Source organism: Musca vetustissima, unplaced genomic scaffold, assembly GCF_032173495.1.
Source record: "Musca vetustissima isolate MV318-11 ecotype Yass unplaced genomic scaffold, APGP_CSIRO_Mvet_v1 utg66135, whole genome shotgun sequence".
Taxonomy (NCBI): Eukaryota; Metazoa; Arthropoda; class Insecta; order Diptera; family Muscidae; genus Musca; species Musca vetustissima.
In genome coordinates, this window is record NW_026880830.1 from 258,177 (window position 1) to 278,892 (window position 20,716).

The 20,716-nt window shown below is 34.8% G+C and overlaps 4 protein-coding genes and 1 pseudogene across 4 annotated transcripts; all 5 read right to left on the bottom strand.

The window, feature by feature from the left end:
* LOC133326689 (arylphorin subunit C223-like) lies at positions 1 to 3,159 on the bottom strand. The gene is made up of 2 exons (XM_061535310.1): positions 2,998 to 3,159; positions 1 to 2,133 (listed from the first exon to the last, which is right to left on the bottom strand). Exons 1-2 carry the CDS (start codon positions 3,157 to 3,159, stop codon positions 1 to 3), a joined length of 2,295 nt encoding a protein of 764 aa, XP_061391294.1.
* Positions 3,160 to 3,540: 381 nt separating this feature from the next.
* On the bottom strand, positions 3,541 to 5,952 carry LOC133326685 (arylphorin subunit A4-like). The gene is made up of 2 exons (XM_061535305.1): positions 5,739 to 5,952; positions 3,541 to 5,676 (listed from the first exon to the last, which is right to left on the bottom strand). The coding sequence occupies exons 1-2, from the start codon at positions 5,946 to 5,948 to the stop codon at positions 3,541 to 3,543; spliced, it is 2,346 nt and encodes a 781-aa protein (XP_061391289.1). The 5' UTR covers positions 5,949 to 5,952.
* Positions 5,953 to 8,232: 2,280 nt separating this feature from the next.
* On the bottom strand, positions 8,233 to 8,891 carry LOC133326690 (arylphorin subunit A4-like; annotated as a pseudogene).
* Positions 8,892 to 12,825: 3,934 nt separating this feature from the next.
* On the bottom strand, positions 12,826 to 15,446 carry LOC133326687 (arylphorin subunit A4-like). Its single transcript, XM_061535307.1, has 2 exons — positions 15,131 to 15,446; positions 12,826 to 15,060 (listed from the first exon to the last, which is right to left on the bottom strand). Exons 1-2 carry the CDS (start codon positions 15,338 to 15,340, stop codon positions 12,925 to 12,927), a joined length of 2,346 nt encoding a protein of 781 aa, XP_061391291.1. The 5' UTR covers positions 15,341 to 15,446; the 3' UTR covers positions 12,826 to 12,924.
* Positions 15,447 to 17,231: 1,785 nt separating this feature from the next.
* LOC133326691 (arylphorin subunit C223-like) lies at positions 17,232 to 19,573 on the bottom strand. The gene is made up of 2 exons (XM_061535311.1): positions 19,364 to 19,573; positions 17,232 to 19,298 (listed from the first exon to the last, which is right to left on the bottom strand). Exons 1-2 carry the CDS (start codon positions 19,571 to 19,573, stop codon positions 17,232 to 17,234), a joined length of 2,277 nt encoding a protein of 758 aa, XP_061391295.1.
* Between the last annotated feature and the right edge of the window lie 1,143 nt (positions 19,574 to 20,716).

Genomic DNA, 20,716 nt, shown 5'->3' on the forward strand with positions numbered 1-20,716 from the left:
TCAATATTTATAATAATAGCTATAATCAAATTTGCCATAATTCTTATTATCATGCTGATCACTATATTTTTCAAAAATATCTTCATGATATATGTTAACATCCTTGAAGAACATATTGGGTGCAAAGAATTCATGCTCATTAATTTCACGATCAAACGGATAGCCATAGGGTTTATTATCGATGCGACGAACACCAGAACCAGCACCACAATAATAGGCAGCGTCATAATATGAAGTGGCTTCGTCGTTGCCATTAAATGGATACACCAAAAAGAAAAACTGCATTGGCATACCTTCTTTCCAACCACGTGGCAGCACCAAGCGATCCGGAAATCCACATGGTGGTTCAACAAAATATTTTGGTACTTCATTGGTATCTTCCATTGCGGCCACAATGTATTTATATAGTTCTGTGTATGTCTTGCGATCCTGTGTAAGCCAGAAAAAGTCTTTCGAACTGCGTTGAACTGTGTTAACTCCTGGTTTCAGTTCAAAATAGAACTCATCGATTTCAATAAAGTTTTCACGATTCTCATTCAGGGGTATGACCTTACCAAATTCATTATATTTAGGACCATAGTAAGCACGTATTACCACATTTTGATTTCTTTGCGAATTTATGGTTATATTGAAGTCAAAATCTTTATGATTGAGGCGCATTTGGCGTGCCAACAGCGTTGTGTCCCATATAAATGTGTCATTTACAAAATTCATTTTATCGTTTAACAAATTTGTGACATCGTAATCGTACAAATCGAAATAAGTTATTAAATCACTAATTTCTGCATTTTCGATTGTAACACCAGGTAAACTCAATTCTTCATGGGTATAAGGTTCGATGAAATGGTGAAAGCGATTAAATACATTTGTGATTTTCTTGTAGAACATGTAAAACATTGGATCTCGCATCATTGTCTCATAATTCAAAAAGATGTTAGGATATATAAGATCACTGGTGGCATCAACATTGCCAATATACATGTGAGCAAACATATACCAAAATGTGGCAAAGTATTTATCGTAATTATCCACATTTCCTTGCAACATGTTGCCAAGTAATTCAATAGCTTCTGGTTTACGCATGGATATTTTGTCACCATCACTGGTCACGTAATACCCCTCCGTGACAATATCTTCCACACGTTTGAAAAAATCCAAAACTTTATGCAAATAATCAAAATTGCCATGTGTTGTAAGTTCGTAGTAGTTTTTTCTGTAAGAATATCCAACACCATTGCTGTGTATCAACTGGGGATTATAACCGGTTTTTATTTCCTCGAAGAATGAGAATTCCGGGATTTCGCCATAGCCATGAGATAAACGTTCCACATAATAACGAGCCAATATTTGACGTACCACATACACATAATATTCTCCACGGCGGTCCTTGTTCAAACCAAAAGCTTCGCCGTCCAAAAATGGAGCATAGTCCATATTGAAATAATACCAAAATGAATTCCATTCCAAATCCTCAGTAAAATAGGATAAATCCGATTCCTGGTTATTGTGGTCAATCGCTCGTGAATAATCTACGGGCATCCAAAACATTCGAACATTTTTTAACATATCTAAATACTTTGAATTTTTGTCGACATTGTCGCGTATCATAAAACGTTCTTCGGCATACCAGTATTCTCCCAAGCCCATCAGCTTCCACCATTGCCACATTTTCCAATCTTTGGTATAAAAATAATTGTAGTTGTTGTACTGTTGGAAATACTGGGCATAATCCTTGTACATAATATCCTTGTACTTTTTCTCGTACATAATATTTTTTCGCCACACATCGAAATCAAATTTTTCGGCATTGTATACAAATTTTCTGTTGAAGAAATGATGGGGAAATATTTCATAAATGGTAGGCAACACCAAGCCTTGGAAATCATCTCGATGTATTACGGTCAGTGTCAGGGCTTGTACAAACATCCCCTCGTTGGCATGTAAACGAGCCCAGCAAACATTTCGTTGGAAAGTTTCCCATGTTTTGGCATAATAGAAGAATTCAAATAATCCATACATTTGCTCAAATTGATTGTAGGCGACAGCTCCAAAAAATTCTCCTTTTGGTAATGTTACGCCATGTTTATAGGCATCGTAGTATTTCTCCAGATAACCGTTATAGTTGGAAGGGAACTAAGTAAACAAAAAATATATATATATATATATATATATATGTTTAAATTTGTTTTTATATTTTAAGCGAATTTACTGAGTTATCAAATAATATATAATTTTTTTTTTTTAATTTAATAAATTTCTTTTTAATTAATTTCTATAAAAGGTATTTATATTTACAATTTAGAATGTACGATATTTGATTTTGGGATATTTGCAAATAAATGTCTGAAATTATTCCAAACAAAAGTTTGTTTGTCCTTTACGCTCAGGACAATCATAATGGGCAGAAAATTGTTCAGAACTGAAATTTGTTTGTTTTTTTTCAAAAAAAAAAAAAAAAAAAAAACAAAAAACAAATCAAAAAGGGAAGTATCGAAAAACCAATTCTCTTTCGACTCGAGCTCGATGATCTAAGTTTTGCAATGAAAAGGAAAGCCAGGAGAAGAACCTACGTACCCACCATTATGTGACGCGTTTCCCCGTTGGTTAAGCGGCTCATCAGGCATATTGGGCTATGTGGCTTTACAAAGGTCGTACGTTGATAACTTGTATTTATTCCGCCCTGATGCGAAATTTGCATATGCGAATTAAATTCAAATTTGTCAAAGTTCGACATTTGTCCTCATTCTAGGAACAGTCCTTTTTAAAACAGATTTTTGTTGTAGCGATGGATAATTAATCAACACACCTACAATTGCTTCCACGGTATGCACATGTTTTTGCGCGACCGTTTTGGAAGTGTGTTGATGTCAGAACGTTAAAAATATTATTAAGTTAAATAAATATATATTTTTTCGAAAATTGTTTAACTCTTATTGTCAATCTTTATACGTGGCAAATTAATCAAATTGTCGAACAAAAATGCAAACGTTTACTTACCTCATAATCAGTCTTGTCAAATGTGAAAGTTTTGCCCAATTTTATATATTCCTCAAACATCAGTGGCTCTTCAATACGATAAACAATTTCGAAGAGAAATTTTTGTTTATGCCAAAAATCCTTGTTCCCCTTTACTCCATTAACACAAGCCACCGCGGCCATTATCGCCAATAGAACAAATATAGTTTTCATGGCGATTTAGTTAAAAATATTCTGTTATGAACTAGACAGTAGCAAGACGAAAATTTTTCTGTGTCATAAAGGTAATTAGTTTATGCTTATATTGAGCTGATGAAGATGCTCTTATCACTAAAATAACATTAATGTTTTTTCTTTAAAGACCTGGACATTATGCACACGTACTTTGAAGTGTTGATAACAACGTTTATTTTTGCAAATACTAAAGATCTTAGGTATAGACACCAATACATTGAAACAAAACAAAATTAATTTCATTATTTCATTTTAATTTATATATTTTTATTTTTCATTTACATACACTATACAAATCTATAACACAGATGTCCTCGATATTTACCAAATTCAGTAATTATAATAATAGCTATAGTCAAACACGCCAAATTTATCGTGCTTGAAACCGTAGTACTTCTCGAAGGTATCTTCATAGTAGATCTTGACATCCTTGAAGTACATGTTGGGTACAAAGAATTCAAATTCATCGATTTTACGATCGAATGGATAGCCGAAAGGCTTCTCATCAATGTGACGAAGACCAGAGCCAACACCGCAGTAGTAGTTGGAGTTGTAGGAGTAAGGTTCGTACGAAGCAGTGTAGGGATAGACAAAGAAGAAGAATTGCATGGGCATACCCTTTTCCCAGCCACGTGGCAAGATCAAACGATCGGGGAAACCACATTGGGCTTCAGAGTAGTCCAAAGGATATTCGTATTTGCCCTCATAAGCCATCATAATGAATTTGTACAATTCAGTGTAGGTGGTGCGATCATTATAGGTCCAGTAGAAGTCCTTGGAGCTGCGCTTGAAGGTGTTAACACCAGATTTCAATTCATAGAAGAATTCATCGATTTCAATGAAGTTTTCACGGTTCTCACTCAAAGACAACACACGGCCATATTCGTCGAATTTAGGACCCAAGAAAGCACGGACAACAACCTTTTGATCCTTATCGGATTTGATGGTGTATTCGAAATCGAAATCTTTGTGGTTGAGACGCATTTGACGACCCATCAACATCTTGTCCCATACAAATTGACCATCAACGAAAGTCATCTTGTCGTTCAACAAGTTGGTAACATCGAAATCGAACAAGTCGAAGTAGGTAACCAAGTCGCTGACCTTGACATCTTCAATTTCAACACCGGGGAAGTACAAGTCCTTTTGGGTATAGGGTTCAATGTATTCGTAGAATTCGAAGAAGACATCGGTGATCTTCTTGTAGATCATGTAGAACATGGGATCACGCATCATGGTTTCGTAGTTCAAGAATACATTGGGGTGGATATAGAATTCGCTATCATCAATGTGGGCAAAGTACATATGGGCATACATGTACCAGAAGGTAGCGAAATATTTATCGTAGTTGTCAATGTTGCCTTGCATCATATCACCGAGATATTCAATGGATTCGGGTTTGCGCATATCAATCATCTTGCCATCGTAAGTCTTGAAATAACCTTGGGTGATGATTTCCTCAATACGGCTGAAGAAGTTAATAATACCATACATGTAATCGAAGTTACCATAGGTCTCATATTCATAATAGTTCTTGCGATAAGAGTAGCCAACACCATTGTAGTTGATCAATTGAGGATCATAACCGTATTCGACTTCAGTGAAGAATGAAAATTCAGGAATTTCACCATAGCCATGAGACAAACGTTCCATGTAGTAACGGGCGAGCAATTGACGTACAACATAGAAATAGTATTCACCACGACGATCCTTCTCCAAACCGAATTGTTTGCCATCCAAGTAGGGGAAGTACTCCATGTTGAAGTAGTACCAGAATGAATTCCATTCAACGTCTTCAGTGAAGTAAGACATTTCAGATTCCTTGTTGAAGAAGTAAACATCGCGAGTGTAGTCAACAGGCATGTAGAACATTTTAACATCTTTGATCATGTCCAAGTATTTGGAGTCCTTGTTGAACATGTACATGTTGTCGCGCATCATGAAATGATCTTCGGAGTACCAGTGTTCACCCATACCCATGAGTTTCCACCATTGCCACATCTTGAAGTCCTTGGTGTAGAAGTATTCGTAGTTCTTGAATTCCTTGAAGTATACGGAGTAGTCCTTGTACATGAAGTCCTTGTATTCCTTTTCGTACATGATGTATTTGCTCCAGACATCAAAGTCGAATTTCTCAGCTTCGTAAATGAATTTGCTGTTGAAGAAGTATTGAGGGAAGATTTCATAGATGGCGGGCAACATCAAGCCTCCGAAATCGTCACGGTGGATAACAGCCAAAGTCAAGGCTTGGACAAACATGCCTTCGTTAAAGTTCATACGGGCCCAGCAGACATTGCGTTGGAAGATTTCCCAGTTCTTGGCATAGTAGAAGAATTCAAACAAGCCATACATTTGCTCGAAGTGGGTGTAAGCCAAGGAGCCGAAATATTCACCCTTGGGCAGAGTGACACCGTATTTGTAGGCATTGTAGAATTTCTTCATAAAATCGCTGTGGTGTTCAGGGAGCTGAAATTAAAGTGTTAAAAATATATGCTATTTTTGGGTTTTAATTTTTTATAATTACTTACCATATAGTCTTCGTCGTTGTAGGTGAAAGTCTTGCCCAATTTAATGTATTCCTCGAACATCAAAGGATCCTCAACACGATAAACAATTTCGAAGAGAAATTTTTGTTTGGCCAAAAAGTCCTTATCGGCATATTTGGTTTCCTTTTTGTGTGGGTAGGCACTAACTGCTACCAGGCCGACTATGGCCAAAAGTGCTATGGCGATTTTCATTATTTGGTGTGCAACTACAACTCCTATGTATTTGTCGATGTTCAATGCTGTCTACAGATCAGACTGCTGATTTGTACCTGTCCAGAATTCAATTTATATACTATGGTGAGATTGTATTTTGGCCATATTTCCATTGCTTATCAACATTGACTTTCATTTGACTTCTAAAAAGTAAACCAATCATTATTGGTTGCAATTTATGTTTATGCACATCTGGAAATTTAATGAATTTATTTTCATAGCTTTGTCTCAAAATTATGATAAGAGTTTACACACATTTGTATTTATGTATGCCTCGTATGAGTAATTCGGTATTTTAAAAATAACTTATGTTGTGATAACAATGTGTCGTTGAACCACATTTCTACACACTTATATATACACATATAAACGTGCCTTTTACATATACATTTTCAACGACGTATTTATTTGAATATTTAATTGAAATGAATTCTATTTTCACGAAATATCGAGAAATTTTTATAAAGCATTATATTGGATTGATATTGGATTCATAAATATTAAAAATGTTGACCCTTTGTGAAACTTCATCTAGGCTTGGTAAAGATAATATGTTGTGCAAAGTTTGGTTCAAATCGGACATTCCATTAGCCAAATATTTCATTTAAAAATATTGAAAATTTTGACCCTCTGTGGGGGAGGTACCAGAAAGAGTGGATCAATGGGTCCCATTTTCCTACTTGATCTAGGCTTGGTAAAGATATAAGATTGTACAACGTTTCGTTAAAATCGGTTAGTCCGTTTGCATGTTATTATAAAATAATTTTTTAGCATAATTTTGACCAATTTGTGGGGGAGGTATCAGAAGGAGTGGACCGATATTCCCTATCTTCGAACTTAAACTAAGTTTGGAAGAAATATTAACATGTGCAAAGTTTGAATGGAATCGAGTGTACCCTCATTAGTCGTAGGGCTGAGTTGAGTTTGAGTTCTTCTTACCATTTTACCATGACCGTCTTTCTGTTGAAATAACGATATGGATTGCAATAATTAGGGTAGAGCTTCGATATCATACACACACATTGTTTATACTTCTTTGTCACTTTTTGTCACAGTCCCATTTTTAGATGTCATTGCGTATTCAATTTAATTTCACCTAACACAAAAAGACATTAAGGAAAGTATAAAACTCGGACGGGGTCAACAATTATCACTTTGTTACCCTTCACCACTTTGGGAATATATAAGAGACTCTCCTAAGATGTTTTAATGTGTATTTGAGCTAAGTCTGAAGTTGAACTGATTTTAACCGAACTTCTCATACACCAATCTGTACTTATGTCAGTAAGCTGTGCAAAATTGTGTCTTAATTAGACAAACCTTTGATTTTGGTGCACCATTTGGTGCACCATTTACATTTCATAAATATATGAAATCTATATCTAAATCTGAATAGATTTTAACGAAACTTCACATAAATCAAACTGAACCGATTTTCTACAATTTCAAAATGTGCAAAATTTTATATCATTCGGATTATAAATGCGACCTGTACTTTGTTTGCATAAATCGACCTCGAAAGTGATTCACGCTATCATGGGTCTATCTCGTTTCCTTTTGCCCGTTACCACCAGAGATGGTCCGTTAGAAACAGTGACGTAAATGACATACATTTTCGACGTATATTACATACGTCAGAAACGTCGGAAACCCACCCAAAACCATTAGGTTTTTGACAAAATACCTATTTCCATTAATGAATTTGGAAATTACGTATGCTTTACTGAAATCCACATAAAATTTCAAAAAAAAAATTCTCCAAAAAGTTTAGAATTTTGTATTAGTTCTAGTAAGGAACAGACAGATATATGTACAAATAATATGTATTTTTGAAAATAACGGTATATGGTAATAATATTCGAATAAATGACGTTTTCTACATTTTATACATGTATATGACGTTTTCGACGTTTACACCTTTTTGACAGTCGAAAACATAAAAGTTCGTCATACGGACCATCCCTGGTTACCACCATATGCATATAACGGTGAAAAATCGAAAATGCGGAGATTACGAAAATTGGAAATAACAGTTATTTTTGATCAGATACTGATGAGAATTCAAAGAATTCAAATTAATCGATTTTACGATCGAATGGATAGCCGCAAGGTAGTTGGAGTTGTAGGAGTAAGGTTCGTATGAAGCAGTGAAGGGACAGACAAAGAAGAATTGCATGGGCATACCCTTTTCCCAGCCACGAGGTAAGATCAAACGATCTGAGAAACCATATTGGGCTTCAGAGTAGTCCAAAGGATATTAGGTGGTGCCATTATTATAGGTCCAGTAGAAGTCATTAGAGCTGCGCTTGAAGGTGTTAACACCAGATTTCAATTCATAGAATAATTCATCGATTTAAATGAAGTTTTCACGGTTTTCACTCAAAGACAACACACGACCATATTCGCCGAATTTAGGACCCAAGAAAGCGCGGACAACGACCTTTTGATGCTTATCGAATTTGATGTTGTATTCGAAATCGAAATCCTTGTGGTTGAAACGCATTTGACGACCCATCAACATCTTGTCTCATACGAATTGACCATCAATGAAAGTCATCTTGTCGTCCAACATCGAAATCGAACAAGTCGAAGTAGGTGACCAATTCGCTGACCTTGACATGCTCAATTTCAACACCGGGTAAGTACAATTCCTGGTAGGTGTAGGGTTCAATGTATTCGATGAAGACATGTCCTTGTAGATCATGTAGAACATGGGATCACGCATCATGGTTTCGTGGTGCAAGAACACGTTGGTGTTGATATAGAATGATCTTCGGAGTACAAATGTTCACCCATACCCATGAGTTTCCACCATTGCCCCATCTTTAAGTCCTTGGTGTAGAAGTATTCGTAGTTCTTGAATTCTTTGAAGTATACCGAATAGTCCTTGTACATGAAGTCCTTGTATTCCTTCTCGTACATGATGTATTTGATCCATACATCAACATCGAATTTTTGTTTTGCCAAGAAGTTTCCTTTTTGTGCGAGTAGGCACTAGATTTTATGGAAACCTCTGGAGCTTGTCTTCATAGTTCTAAGGTTTTATTTTGGTCAAAACATGAAACAACTGATAAGAGTGTTTATTGAGTTTTTTTTTATTTTTTATTATTATTCCTTTATTTTGCTATTTTAAGAAATATACATTTTTGAGTTTTTACTTAATTAGTATTACAGCAATTATTATCTTGGAGACAGAGTCTTACAAGCGATTATATTATCACAGATTAAGGGGAAAAATTAGGAGAAAAACCTTTGGGAGACAAAAAAAAAAAAGGGATTAAGAAATTTTTGAAAAATATGCATATATCTACTTTTAATATAAAAGGAGTTATACATATATTTATATTAAATTTCTAATGATATCATAGTTAGACATTCTGCATTTTTCGTCGAATGACAGCGTCTAATTCTGCATTACCATGTTTAAGGTCTGGTGTCCAAATTGATTATGAAGACGGTGTGTTGGATATCTCCAACCAAGTTTGTGAATTATTTTTAAGTTCTTATTTTGTATGATCTGTAATTTTTGTAAATGACACTTGGCTGTCCTATGGAACCATACTTGACAAGCGTATGTCATTATTGGTCTAATGCACATTTTATACAGCAATATTTTGTTGCTGGTATTGAGACTAGATCTTCTGTTTAGTAGAGGATACAGCGCTCTTCCACAATTTATAGCCTTTTCACTAATGCCTTTAACATGTTCATGAAAAGTAAGCTTAGAATCCAGAGTTACTCCTAAGTATTTGATAGACTTTTTTATCTCGATATTATTCCCCATAAATATTAGGGGAATACTCGGAATACGTTTTGGCGATTTGTTAAATGGGAAAATCACAGCTTGGGTTTTATCCTGATTTATTTTAATTTTCCATCTATGGAAATATTTTTCGATGTGTTTTAATGACAAAGCTAGTTGTTTTAATATGGCGTTTGATACTTTTCCCTTGCACATGATTGCGCTATCGTCTGCATAAAAAGCTGCATCATGGTTTCCTTTGATTGTGATATCCGAAGTGTATATTGAATACAGAACCGGTGAGAGCACTGATCATTGGGGAAGACCAGCAGGTATCGTTCGAGGTGTTGACAAACTGTTATCAATGCTGACCAGAAACGTTCTTTTGTTTAAAAAACTTTGTATAAGTTTTTGAATATATAATGGATATGAATGTTTATGCAGTTTGTATACGACGCCGTCGTGCCAAACTGTATCGAAGGCCTTTTCTATGTCCAACAATACAATTCCGGTACTTTGTTGTTTATTGAGTTATTTCATGCCTACAATAACAAATCTGTGCTAAAGATTTTTTCATCAATATCATCAATATTCAAAGAATAAATTCACATCACATCACGTCATGTTTTATATTGTTTTTTTTTTGTTTTTGTTTTTTTTTTTGTGATTAATTTGATGATAGATTAATTTTTTAGTTGCAATCTCAGGTAAAGTATATTTGGTAGTTGGGTATTACGGTCTAATCGCTCAATATAATTATATGCGCAAAAACTTTAATATAAAATGTATCATCTGTTTTTTAAATAATGTTTTTTATAATTTTTATTTTGTGTGCCGATGTCCTCGAAATCTGAGAGACAAACGAAATATGCTAGCCGAACGTATCAATAATTAAGAGCTTTTTTATGTAACTTTTATTATAGCTCATTTCGTCGCCTCCGAGCCATAGTATGCTAAGTCGATTTGGCATGTTTTAAAGTTTTTAGATACTACGGTCCTTAATTTAAATTTTCTGAAATTTTGCTAATCATCGGCCAATCCAAACCAAAGTTATAAGCAAAAATGTACTTAGCATGGCACGTAAGATTCAAGAAACTTCCATACTTTGAAAGCTTCTACTAAAAACTCACTTTTCAGACTTAGCAAACTATTCTTCGGAGGCGTCGATTTGTCTTATAACATTGCTCATGTCTGTACACTAATAAATTTTTCTAGCACCGGTTGTAGATAACTCTTAAGCATTCACTTTATTAAAATCGGTTATTTAATTACCTTCAAATTAAAAGGACATATTTATAAAATATTGACCCTTTTAAGGGAGGTACCAAAAGGAGAGGAACGACGGGTCCACATTCGGACTTTAGCTAGGCTTGGTAAAGATAATAGGTTACGCAAAGTTTGGTTCCGATCGGACATTCCATTCGCCTGGATTTATAAATATTGAATATTTTGACCATTTGGGGAGAGATACAGAGGACCAATGGGCCTTCTCTTCGGACTTGATCAAGACTTGCAACATTTGGTTCAAATCGGACATTCCTTTCTCCTAATATTTGATTTATAAATATTAAAATTGTGGGTAAGGCTTCGGACTTTATCTATGCTTGGTAAACAGCAACGTACACAGGATTTCATTTCGGGGAGGGCCCGGTAGTACAAAATGCAAAATTTCGCGGTTGCAAACATAAATTTACTGTGAAAGAAATTCATTTGTGTACGTCCCTGTTGGTATATATAACAGCTGGTCTCATGAATGTATGTTTAGCAAGGTTTTTGACCATTTTTGGGGGGAATGCCAGAAGGAGTGGAACGATATTCCCCGTCTTCGAACTTGAACTATGCTTGGATGAAATCGATTACTCCTTTCGAGGGTTGTCGTGCGCACCAGCCGGCCAGACGAAGGACGGAAATATATATATATATATAAAAATACTGCAAATGTTCAATCTAAATTGAATTTTAGTGAATAGATTGAAACAAGAAATAATGATAATAAAACATAGAAAAGACATATTGGAATATTCAAAAAGGTTTCAAATTCCTTGAATCTGAGGTTCGCCTTCTCATAACCCGAGAAATATTAAAATAAATGTATTTTTATATAATTAAGTAATTAATATGTTACGATGTTATGTTCGGCCGGCCGAACTTTTTATACCCTTCAACATGTGGATGACAAAATAGTTAAAATGAATAGGGGCTACTGAAAATACCGAAAAATACGTGAAAAAAGATAATTGAAATTCTCAAAATATCTAATTGTGGTGTGGGGCTATCGTGTTATTCAATCCCTAGAATGCCGAATGCTAGGTCAATATTAATAATTTTTAGTACGTATATGTGTTGTACAATGAGAACTCAAAATACCAGATAACAGCTAGTTCGGTTGGAAAACGTGTACAAAATCTCAAAAAAAAAAAAATTGATGGGTAAAATAAGGTCAACTTTCATAATTTTTTTGTACGGATATGTGATATACCACGACAACCCAAAATACCAAATTACAGACAGTTGGGTTTAAAAACTTATCTAAAATTACCAAAAATACCGAGTATTGGGGAGTAACCTGAAACTTGGGTCATTAATATTAATAAATTATAGTACGGATGAGAACCGAAAATTCCAAATTACAGCCAATTCGTGTCCAAAACTTGTCATAGAGCTCCAAATACGACAATTTTGTTCATGTGCTTCATTTATACATATATTGAAGTTCCAGGGTATTACATTATTATTTTTTGTAAGATTTTACACAAATGCGAAGAAACCAAATATGTACGTTTAACTATTTAATTTAATTTATAAAATTAAAATGTTATGCAGAGAGCATGTTCCCCTTAAGATATATGGTCACATAATTGTTCCATAGTTTTCACCTATTATTCAATGACATATTCCCAATATAAATAATTTTTCGGATTTTTAATATAATCTGAGATCACCGTTAATTACATTTTCACTTCAAAAATTGAAATTGAAAACTGTTTTCGCATTTGATTTTCTAACGAAAATTACATAAAGTGACACGACACCATTACCTCTACATATATAACTCAAATTTCACTCTTCTAATTACTCTCAACAATTTCGTTGAATACACCAATAAAAACAGAATTTTTATTTATTTTTTTTTTAATTTTTTTTATTTTATTTTTTGTTTAATGCATTATTTTTTACAATGTTTTACCACACATCCCTACCTCATACAACAACTTAATTATTATAATAATAGCTATAATCAAAAGTTCCGAATTTGTCGTACTTGAAACCATAGTACTTTTCGAAGGTATCTTCATAGTAGATCTTGACATCCTTGAAGTACATGTTGGGTACAAAGAATTCAAATTCATCGATTTTACGATCGAATGGATAGCCGAAAGGCTTTTCATCAATGTGGCGAAGACCAGAGCCAACACCGCAGTAGTAGTTGGAGTTGTAGGAGTAAGGTTCGTACGAAGCAGTGTAGGGATAGACAAAGAAGAAGAATTGCATGGGCATACCCTTTTCCCAGCCACGAGGCAAGATCAAACGATCTGGGAAACCACATTGAGCTTCAGAGTAGTCCAAAGGATATTCGTATTTGCCCTCATAAGCCATCATAATGAATTTGTACAATTCAGTGTATGTGGTGCGATCATCAGTGGTCCAGTAAAAGTCCTTGGAGCTGCGCTTGAAGGTGTTAACACCAGATTTCAATTCATAGAAGAATTCATCGATTTCAATGAAGTTTTCACGGTTCTCACTCAAAGACAATACACGACCGTATTCGTCGAATTTAGGACCCAAGAAAGCGCGGACAACGACCTTTTGATCCTTATCGGATTTGATGGTGTATTCGAAATCGAAATCTTTGTGGTTGAGACGCATTTGACGACCCATCAACATCTTGTCCCATACAAATTGACCATCAACGAAGGTCATCTTGTCGTTCAACAAGTTGGTAACATCGAAATCGAACAAGTCGAAGTAGGTGACCAATTCGCTGACCTTAACATCTTCAATTTCAACACCGGGGAAGTACAAGTCCTTCTGGGTGTAGGGTTCAATGTATTCGTAGAATTCGAAGAAGACATCGGTGATCTTCTTGTAGATCATGTAGAACATAGGATCACGCATCATGGTTTCGTAGTTCAAGAAAACATTGGGGTAAACTTCGAACTCACTGTCATCAATGTGGGCAAAGTACATATGGGCATACATGTACCAGAAGGTGGCGAAATATTTGTCGTAGTTGTCAATGTTGCCTTGCAACATATTACCGAGATATTCAATGGATTCGGGTTTGCGCATATCAATCATCTTGCCATCGTAGGTCTTGAAATAACCTTGGGTAATGATTTCTTCGACACGAGTGAAGAAGTTGATAATGTAATACATGTAATCGAAGTTACCATAGGTCTCATATTCGTAATAGTTCTTGCGGTAAGAGTAACCAACACCATTGTAGTTGATCAATTGAGGATCATAGCCGTATTCGACTTCAGTGAAAAAGGAGAACTCAGGAATTTCACCAAAACCATGAGACAAACGTTCCATGTAGTAACGAGCTAGCATTTGACGGATAACATAGAAGTAGTATTCACCACGACGATCCTTCTCCAAACCGAATTGTTTGCCATCCAAGTAGGGGAAGTACTCCATGTTGAAGTAGTACCAGAATGAATTCCATTCCAAATCTTCGGTGAAGTAAGACAATTCAGATTCCTTGTTGAAGAAGTAAACATCACGGGTGTAGTCAACAGGCATGTAGAACATCTTAACGTCCTTGATCATGTCCAAGTATTTGGAGTCCTTGTTGAACATGTACATGTTGTCGCGCATCATGAAATGATCTTCGGAGTACCAGTGTTCACCCATACCCATGAGTTTCCACCATTGCCACATCTTGAAGTCCTTGGTGTAGAAGTATTCGTAGTTCTTGAATTCCTTGAAGTATACGGAATAGTCTTTGTACATGAAGTCCTTGTATTCCTTTTCGTACATGATGTATTTGCTCCAAACATCGAAATCGAATTTCTCAGCTTCGTAGACGAATTTGCTGTTGAAGAAGTATTGAGGGAAGATTTCATAGATGGCGGGCAACATCAAGCCACCGAAGTCGTCACGGTGGATAACAGCCAAAGTCAAAGCTTGAACAAACATGCCTTCGTTGAAGTTCATACGGGCCCAGCAGACATTGCGTTGGAAGATTTCCCAATTCTTGGCATAGTAGAAGAATTCAAACAAGCCATACATTTGCTCGAAGTGGGTATAAGCCAAAGAGCCGAAGTATTCACCCTTGGGCAAAGTTACACCGTATTTGTAGGCATTGTAGAATTTCTTCATATATTCGCTGTGATTTTCTGGGAACTGGAATGAAGAAAGTAAAAAAGGAACTCATATTAAATGTTTATCGTTTATTTTCCAAATTATGACATACCATATAATCTTCCTCGTTGAAAACGAAAGTCTTGCCCAATTTGATGTATTCCTCGAACATCAAAGGATCCTCAACACGATAAACAATTTCGAAGAGGAATTTTTGTTTAGCCAAAAAGTCCTTATCGGCATATTTGGTTTCCTTTTTGTGTGGGTAGGCACTGACTGCTACCAGGCCAATGATGGCCAGTAAGGCGATAGTGATTTTCATGGTTGTCCTTAACTGCAGCACAATTCGTCAACTTCTCAGAACAGAAACTGTCCACGGATTAGAGATGATGCACCGATCAAAACCAATACCTAAAGACTGTTGTTTGTTCGTTGAAATTCTTGGCTATTTATACAAAATTGGAACTGTATATATTTTTTAATTAATTAGCTTGTATGTATTTCTTACTGTATGATGGGGTCATTTAATACATTTATTGATAATATTGCCTGCATTTTTTGTGTGATATTTGTTGTTGTGCTACAGGTAGCATTGCTAAAGTCTACATTTGTATAGATATTGTTTTTAACATGCTATTTGTAGCATAACTTTGATAAGGTGCTGGCATATCAGTTCTACATTGCATTTGTGATTTGTTTTATTATTTTTTATTCATTATGAGTCTGTTGTCAGGAGGATCTTCCAAATGCTTTATGATTATTATTTAAATATGGCCATGACCTTTTTCTACGTTATTATTAAAATATAAAGTATTTTACAATTATTTTTTAATAAACGTTCAACATTTTTATGCATTTCATATCTATGACTGGAATGCGAAATTACGAGTATACATTAATTAACTACTTTGCTATTATTATATTTTAAATATTGAGTATCATAAAGAAATACCACAAACTTGTGAATTTTTAATTTTTATATAAAAAGTGTATTTTTTTATAATATAAACATATCATTTAAAAAATCTTACAGCTACAAAGTTAGTAAAAATTACTACTTTTTGTACGGCATCTTGTTGCCTACATTATCATTGTGATTATCAACAAATCCTAATGATTTTGTAAAGTATTTGACCAGTGTTTGCATGTACTTTATCTAATATTGTTCCTTGAAATATATTTTCCATAAAACTTTAGAATTTTCGAGTAGGAATTCTAACTTTTTTGAACCCGAACTGCCTGAACTACCAATTCAATTAAATATTGGGAGAACATTTATATAGGACTATATTAAAACACGAAACTATATTTACAACGTCCTCAAAGACCATCTAATGCCAAATTACAAATTTGAAAATAACCTACATTTGACGATACACTATGTAATATGACAAACCATATTGAACATTTTCGGAAAATACCCTGTCAAAATGAAAAATAAAAGACAAACAACTCCCCAAACTTTTAAAAAAAATTTGATTAAAACTCAAATATTTCTGATTAGTCCGCAACATTTGCCGATATGTCTTAAGGGACCCCCCCAATTCTCGGTGTCAAAATTTTTTTATTTAATACGAATCTACTCTAATTCTAGAATGTCCCTACAAAATTTCAAGTGAAAATCTCAAGAACTCTTGAAGATATAGTCGATTTATTGTGTCAGCATCAAGTGACGGCAAGTGTGACTCTCAATCTTTAAACGCATTTTTCTCGAATCAATATGGCGGGCACGATAACTTCAAAAAATTAAAAATCCAATCGGTTCCAAATTTTGACACGTTTCTCTGGGAGTGTGTAGCTCTCGTGTGAACTAGAATAAAGCCAATCGGTGAAGATCTTCCTTATTTTTTAACATAGTTTGTGGTAAAAAATAGACGATTTTCCAAAAAAAAAAAAAAAAATCAAAGTTAGGCCATTTAATAATTGTTGTGCGAAGTCAATAATCCTAGTTCATACGAGAGCCAGACATGTACTCTTTCTAACACCGTTGGAATTTTCGGATTCCGATGTTCCAGTGAGGAGTTATCATGCCCGCCATCAAAAAAAAGGACTTTTCTTTGATCACAAAAATTTCAAAACCCAAAAAAATTACAAAGCCATCAATAATTCCAGTAAATATTGTAAAATAAAATGTTAATGATTTTAAATTTATTTTTTATTTGTTTTTAGTTCATCTATACAATATTCAGAGCAAATAAATTCAAAAATTCATTTTAAAGAACATATTCATGATAAATCTTAATATCTTTAAGTAACATATTTGGTACAAAGAACTCGAAGAATTCAAATTCATTAATTTTTCGATCCAATGGAAATCCAAAAGGTTTGTCATCATCGTTGAGACGTCTACCGCAGCCAAAGGATTGTGTTTCATATTGCGTGTCAGTAACTGGATATACATAGAAAAGGAGTTGCATAGGCATACCCTTCTCCCAACCACGTGGCAATATCAAACGATTCGGAAAAGCGCAGTGGGATTTAAAATTATCCAAAGCCAATTTGTTGTTATTGTCGTCGCCGTAAGCCATCATAATTAATTTGTATAATTCGGTGTATTTAATGCGATTATCCGCCGTGTCCATAAAGTCCTTTGATCTGCGTTTTATAGTGTTAACACCCAATTTCAATTCATAATAGAAATGATCGATTTCAACAAAATTTTCACGGTTCGTATTCAGTGAAATAACGCGACCAATCTCATCATATTTCGGTCCTAGGAAGGCACGAACAATCACCTTTTCATCATTACGTGATTTTATAATATATTCAAAGTCAAAGTCACGATGATTGAGCGCCATTTGGCGAGCCAACAATGTCTTGTCCCACACAAATTGGCCATCCACGAAGGTCATCTTGTCGTTCAACAAATTTGTAACATCAAAATCGAATAAATCAAAATAGGTCATCAAATTGCTGACATTAACATCTTCGATGAAAATGCCGGGGAAATATAAATCGTCGTACGTATATGGTTCAATGTGATCGTAGAATTTATAAATGACATCCGTAAATTTCTTATAGATCATGTAGAACATGGGATCACGCATCATGGTTTCATAGTTGAGGAAAATATTTGGATGGATATGGAAATCGTTATCATCAATGTGGGCAAAATACATATGGGCATACATGTACCAAAGCGTAGCGAAATATTTGTCGTAGTTATCCACATTTCCCTGCATCATATCACCGAGATAATCAATGGACTCCGGTTTGCGCATATCAATCACTTTGCCATCATAGGTCTCAAAATATCCTTCTGTTATAATTTTATCCATACGTTTGAAGAACTCAATGATTCCATACATGTAGTCAGCGTTGCCATTGGTTCCATATTCGTAATAATTCTTACGATAGGAATAACCGACACCATTGTAGTTGACCAATTGAGGATCATATCCATATTTCACATCACTGAAGAAGTTGAATTCAGGAATCTTGCCACGTCTATGGGACAAACGCTCCAAATAGTAACGAGCCAGCATTTGGCGGACAACATAGAAATAATATTCGCCACGACGTTCCTTCTTCAACCCCAAATCTTTGGCTTTAAGATAGGGATAATAATCCATGTTAAAGTAGTACCAATATGAATTCCATTCCACATCTTCAGTAAAATACGACAATGCAGATTCTTCGTTGAAAGTGTGAACATCTCGGGTATAGCCGATAGGCATGAAAAACATTTTAACATCATTCATGACATCCATATATTTCGAGTTCTCGAGGAATCCACTCATGTTGTCGCGTAACATAAAATACAGCGTACTGTACCAATCCTCACTCATACCCATGAGTTTCCACCATTTCCAAAATTGCCAATCTTTGGTGTAAAAATAGTGTTTGTTATTGTACGGATTTAATTGTTTCGATTGGTCCTTGTAGAGAAAGTCCTTGTATTGTTTCTCGTACATTATGGATTTACTCCATACATTGTAGTCGAATTTCTCAGCTTTGTAGATGAATTTCCTATTGAAAAAGTGTTGAGGGAAAATTTCGTATATGTGAGGTAGCATGAAGTCTTCGAAGTCGTCGCGATGGATAACGGCCAAAGTCAAAGCTTGGACGAACATGCCTTCGTTGAAATGCATGCGAGCCCAGCAAACATTGCGTTGAAAGATTTCCCATGTCTTGGCATAATAGAAGAATTCAAACAAACCATACATTTGTTCGAAGTGCGAGTATGCCAAGGAACCGAAAAATTCACCCTTAGGCAAAGTGACACCATATTTGTAGGCCTCGTAGAATTTCTTCATGAAATCGCTGTGCTGTTCAGGAAACTGAAAAAAAAATATTTTTTTGGGAAATGTTAGATTTTTTCCAATATATCAATTAATTGTCATACCAAATAATCATCCTCATTGTAAACAAATGATTTGCCCAATTTGATATATTCCTCGAACATTAAAGGATCCTCAACACGGTAAAGTATTTCGAGTAGAAATTTTTGTTTGACCAAAAACTCATTATCAGCATACTTGGTATAATTTTTTGTTTCGGTGGCGCTGACGGCAATGAGGCCTATTATGGCCAATAGAATTAAGGATAATTTCATATTCGTTTTTGTTCTTGAATATGAAATAAGTTTAATATTTATACATGTTGCTGCACTGAAATCTTCTGCAGAGTGTCATATTTTTGAATAATATGTCTTTGTTATGATTTTTATTTGCATCCAAATTGATAACGGTCTATGCGATGAAATTGACCTTTTGTCACAGCATTTGTTTTGCTGATCTCATCGATATTTTTAATAATAATTTTAATATTATAATTTTTGTTTTCAATGCAAAATTAGAAATTTAGATTAAATTCATATTTGAATATTGTGCGCATCAAATGTGTTGTATGTAAAAGAAGAGAAATCGATCATATTTATATATTATCGATATCATGCAGTGGAATATCATTGATCAATTTTTAGTAGTTCCTTAAAGCAGTCGACAGATATCCCATAAAGTACGTGTATACTTGATCAGAATAAAAGTTTATATTGATGTTTAAAACAGGAAATCGACATTAAGCTCGATATTATTTCTAGGATATATGGTGTTGAAGACGAACCTAATGACAGTAACACCTTATATTCAGAATACTGAACGTTTTAGCATCTGCCAACCGAAGTTGTTGACATACATATATGGCCAAAATAATAAGTGCATCATAGTTTATGTTCCATGTTGTGTTTCACTATCAGTATTTCTTCGAGAAACATGTAAAAAATAATTGATTATGTTGGAAAAAATAATTGATTAATTTGTCGAAATAAGCATTATTGTCCAGAAGAGAGAAGAATGGAGCAGAGCTTAGTTTATAATGGTTTCGGTAACGCTGATTTCGAATCTGCGGGGAAAATGTAGGATTTTAATTGTGTGGTTGGAAAATTTCGGCATTTTTATGCCCAACACAACTATGTTGTCAGGGTATTAAAGCTTTGTGCAGCCCCAAGAGTTTGTAACGCCGCGAAATATTGGTCCTAGACCCACCTTTAAATCTCTAGATCTCTGAATCGATCTAGACATGTGTGTCCGTCCGTCTGTCCACTATACAGGCCACAGTTATGGACCAATCTTCACGAAATTTTGCATGTAGGATGGGTTCGGTCCAATGAAGACCCCTATTGTTTTTGGAAAATATCGGCCCATATTTAGGGGATGAAATGGACCAATTACTTAATTTTTGTCGGTTTTTCTGGTCG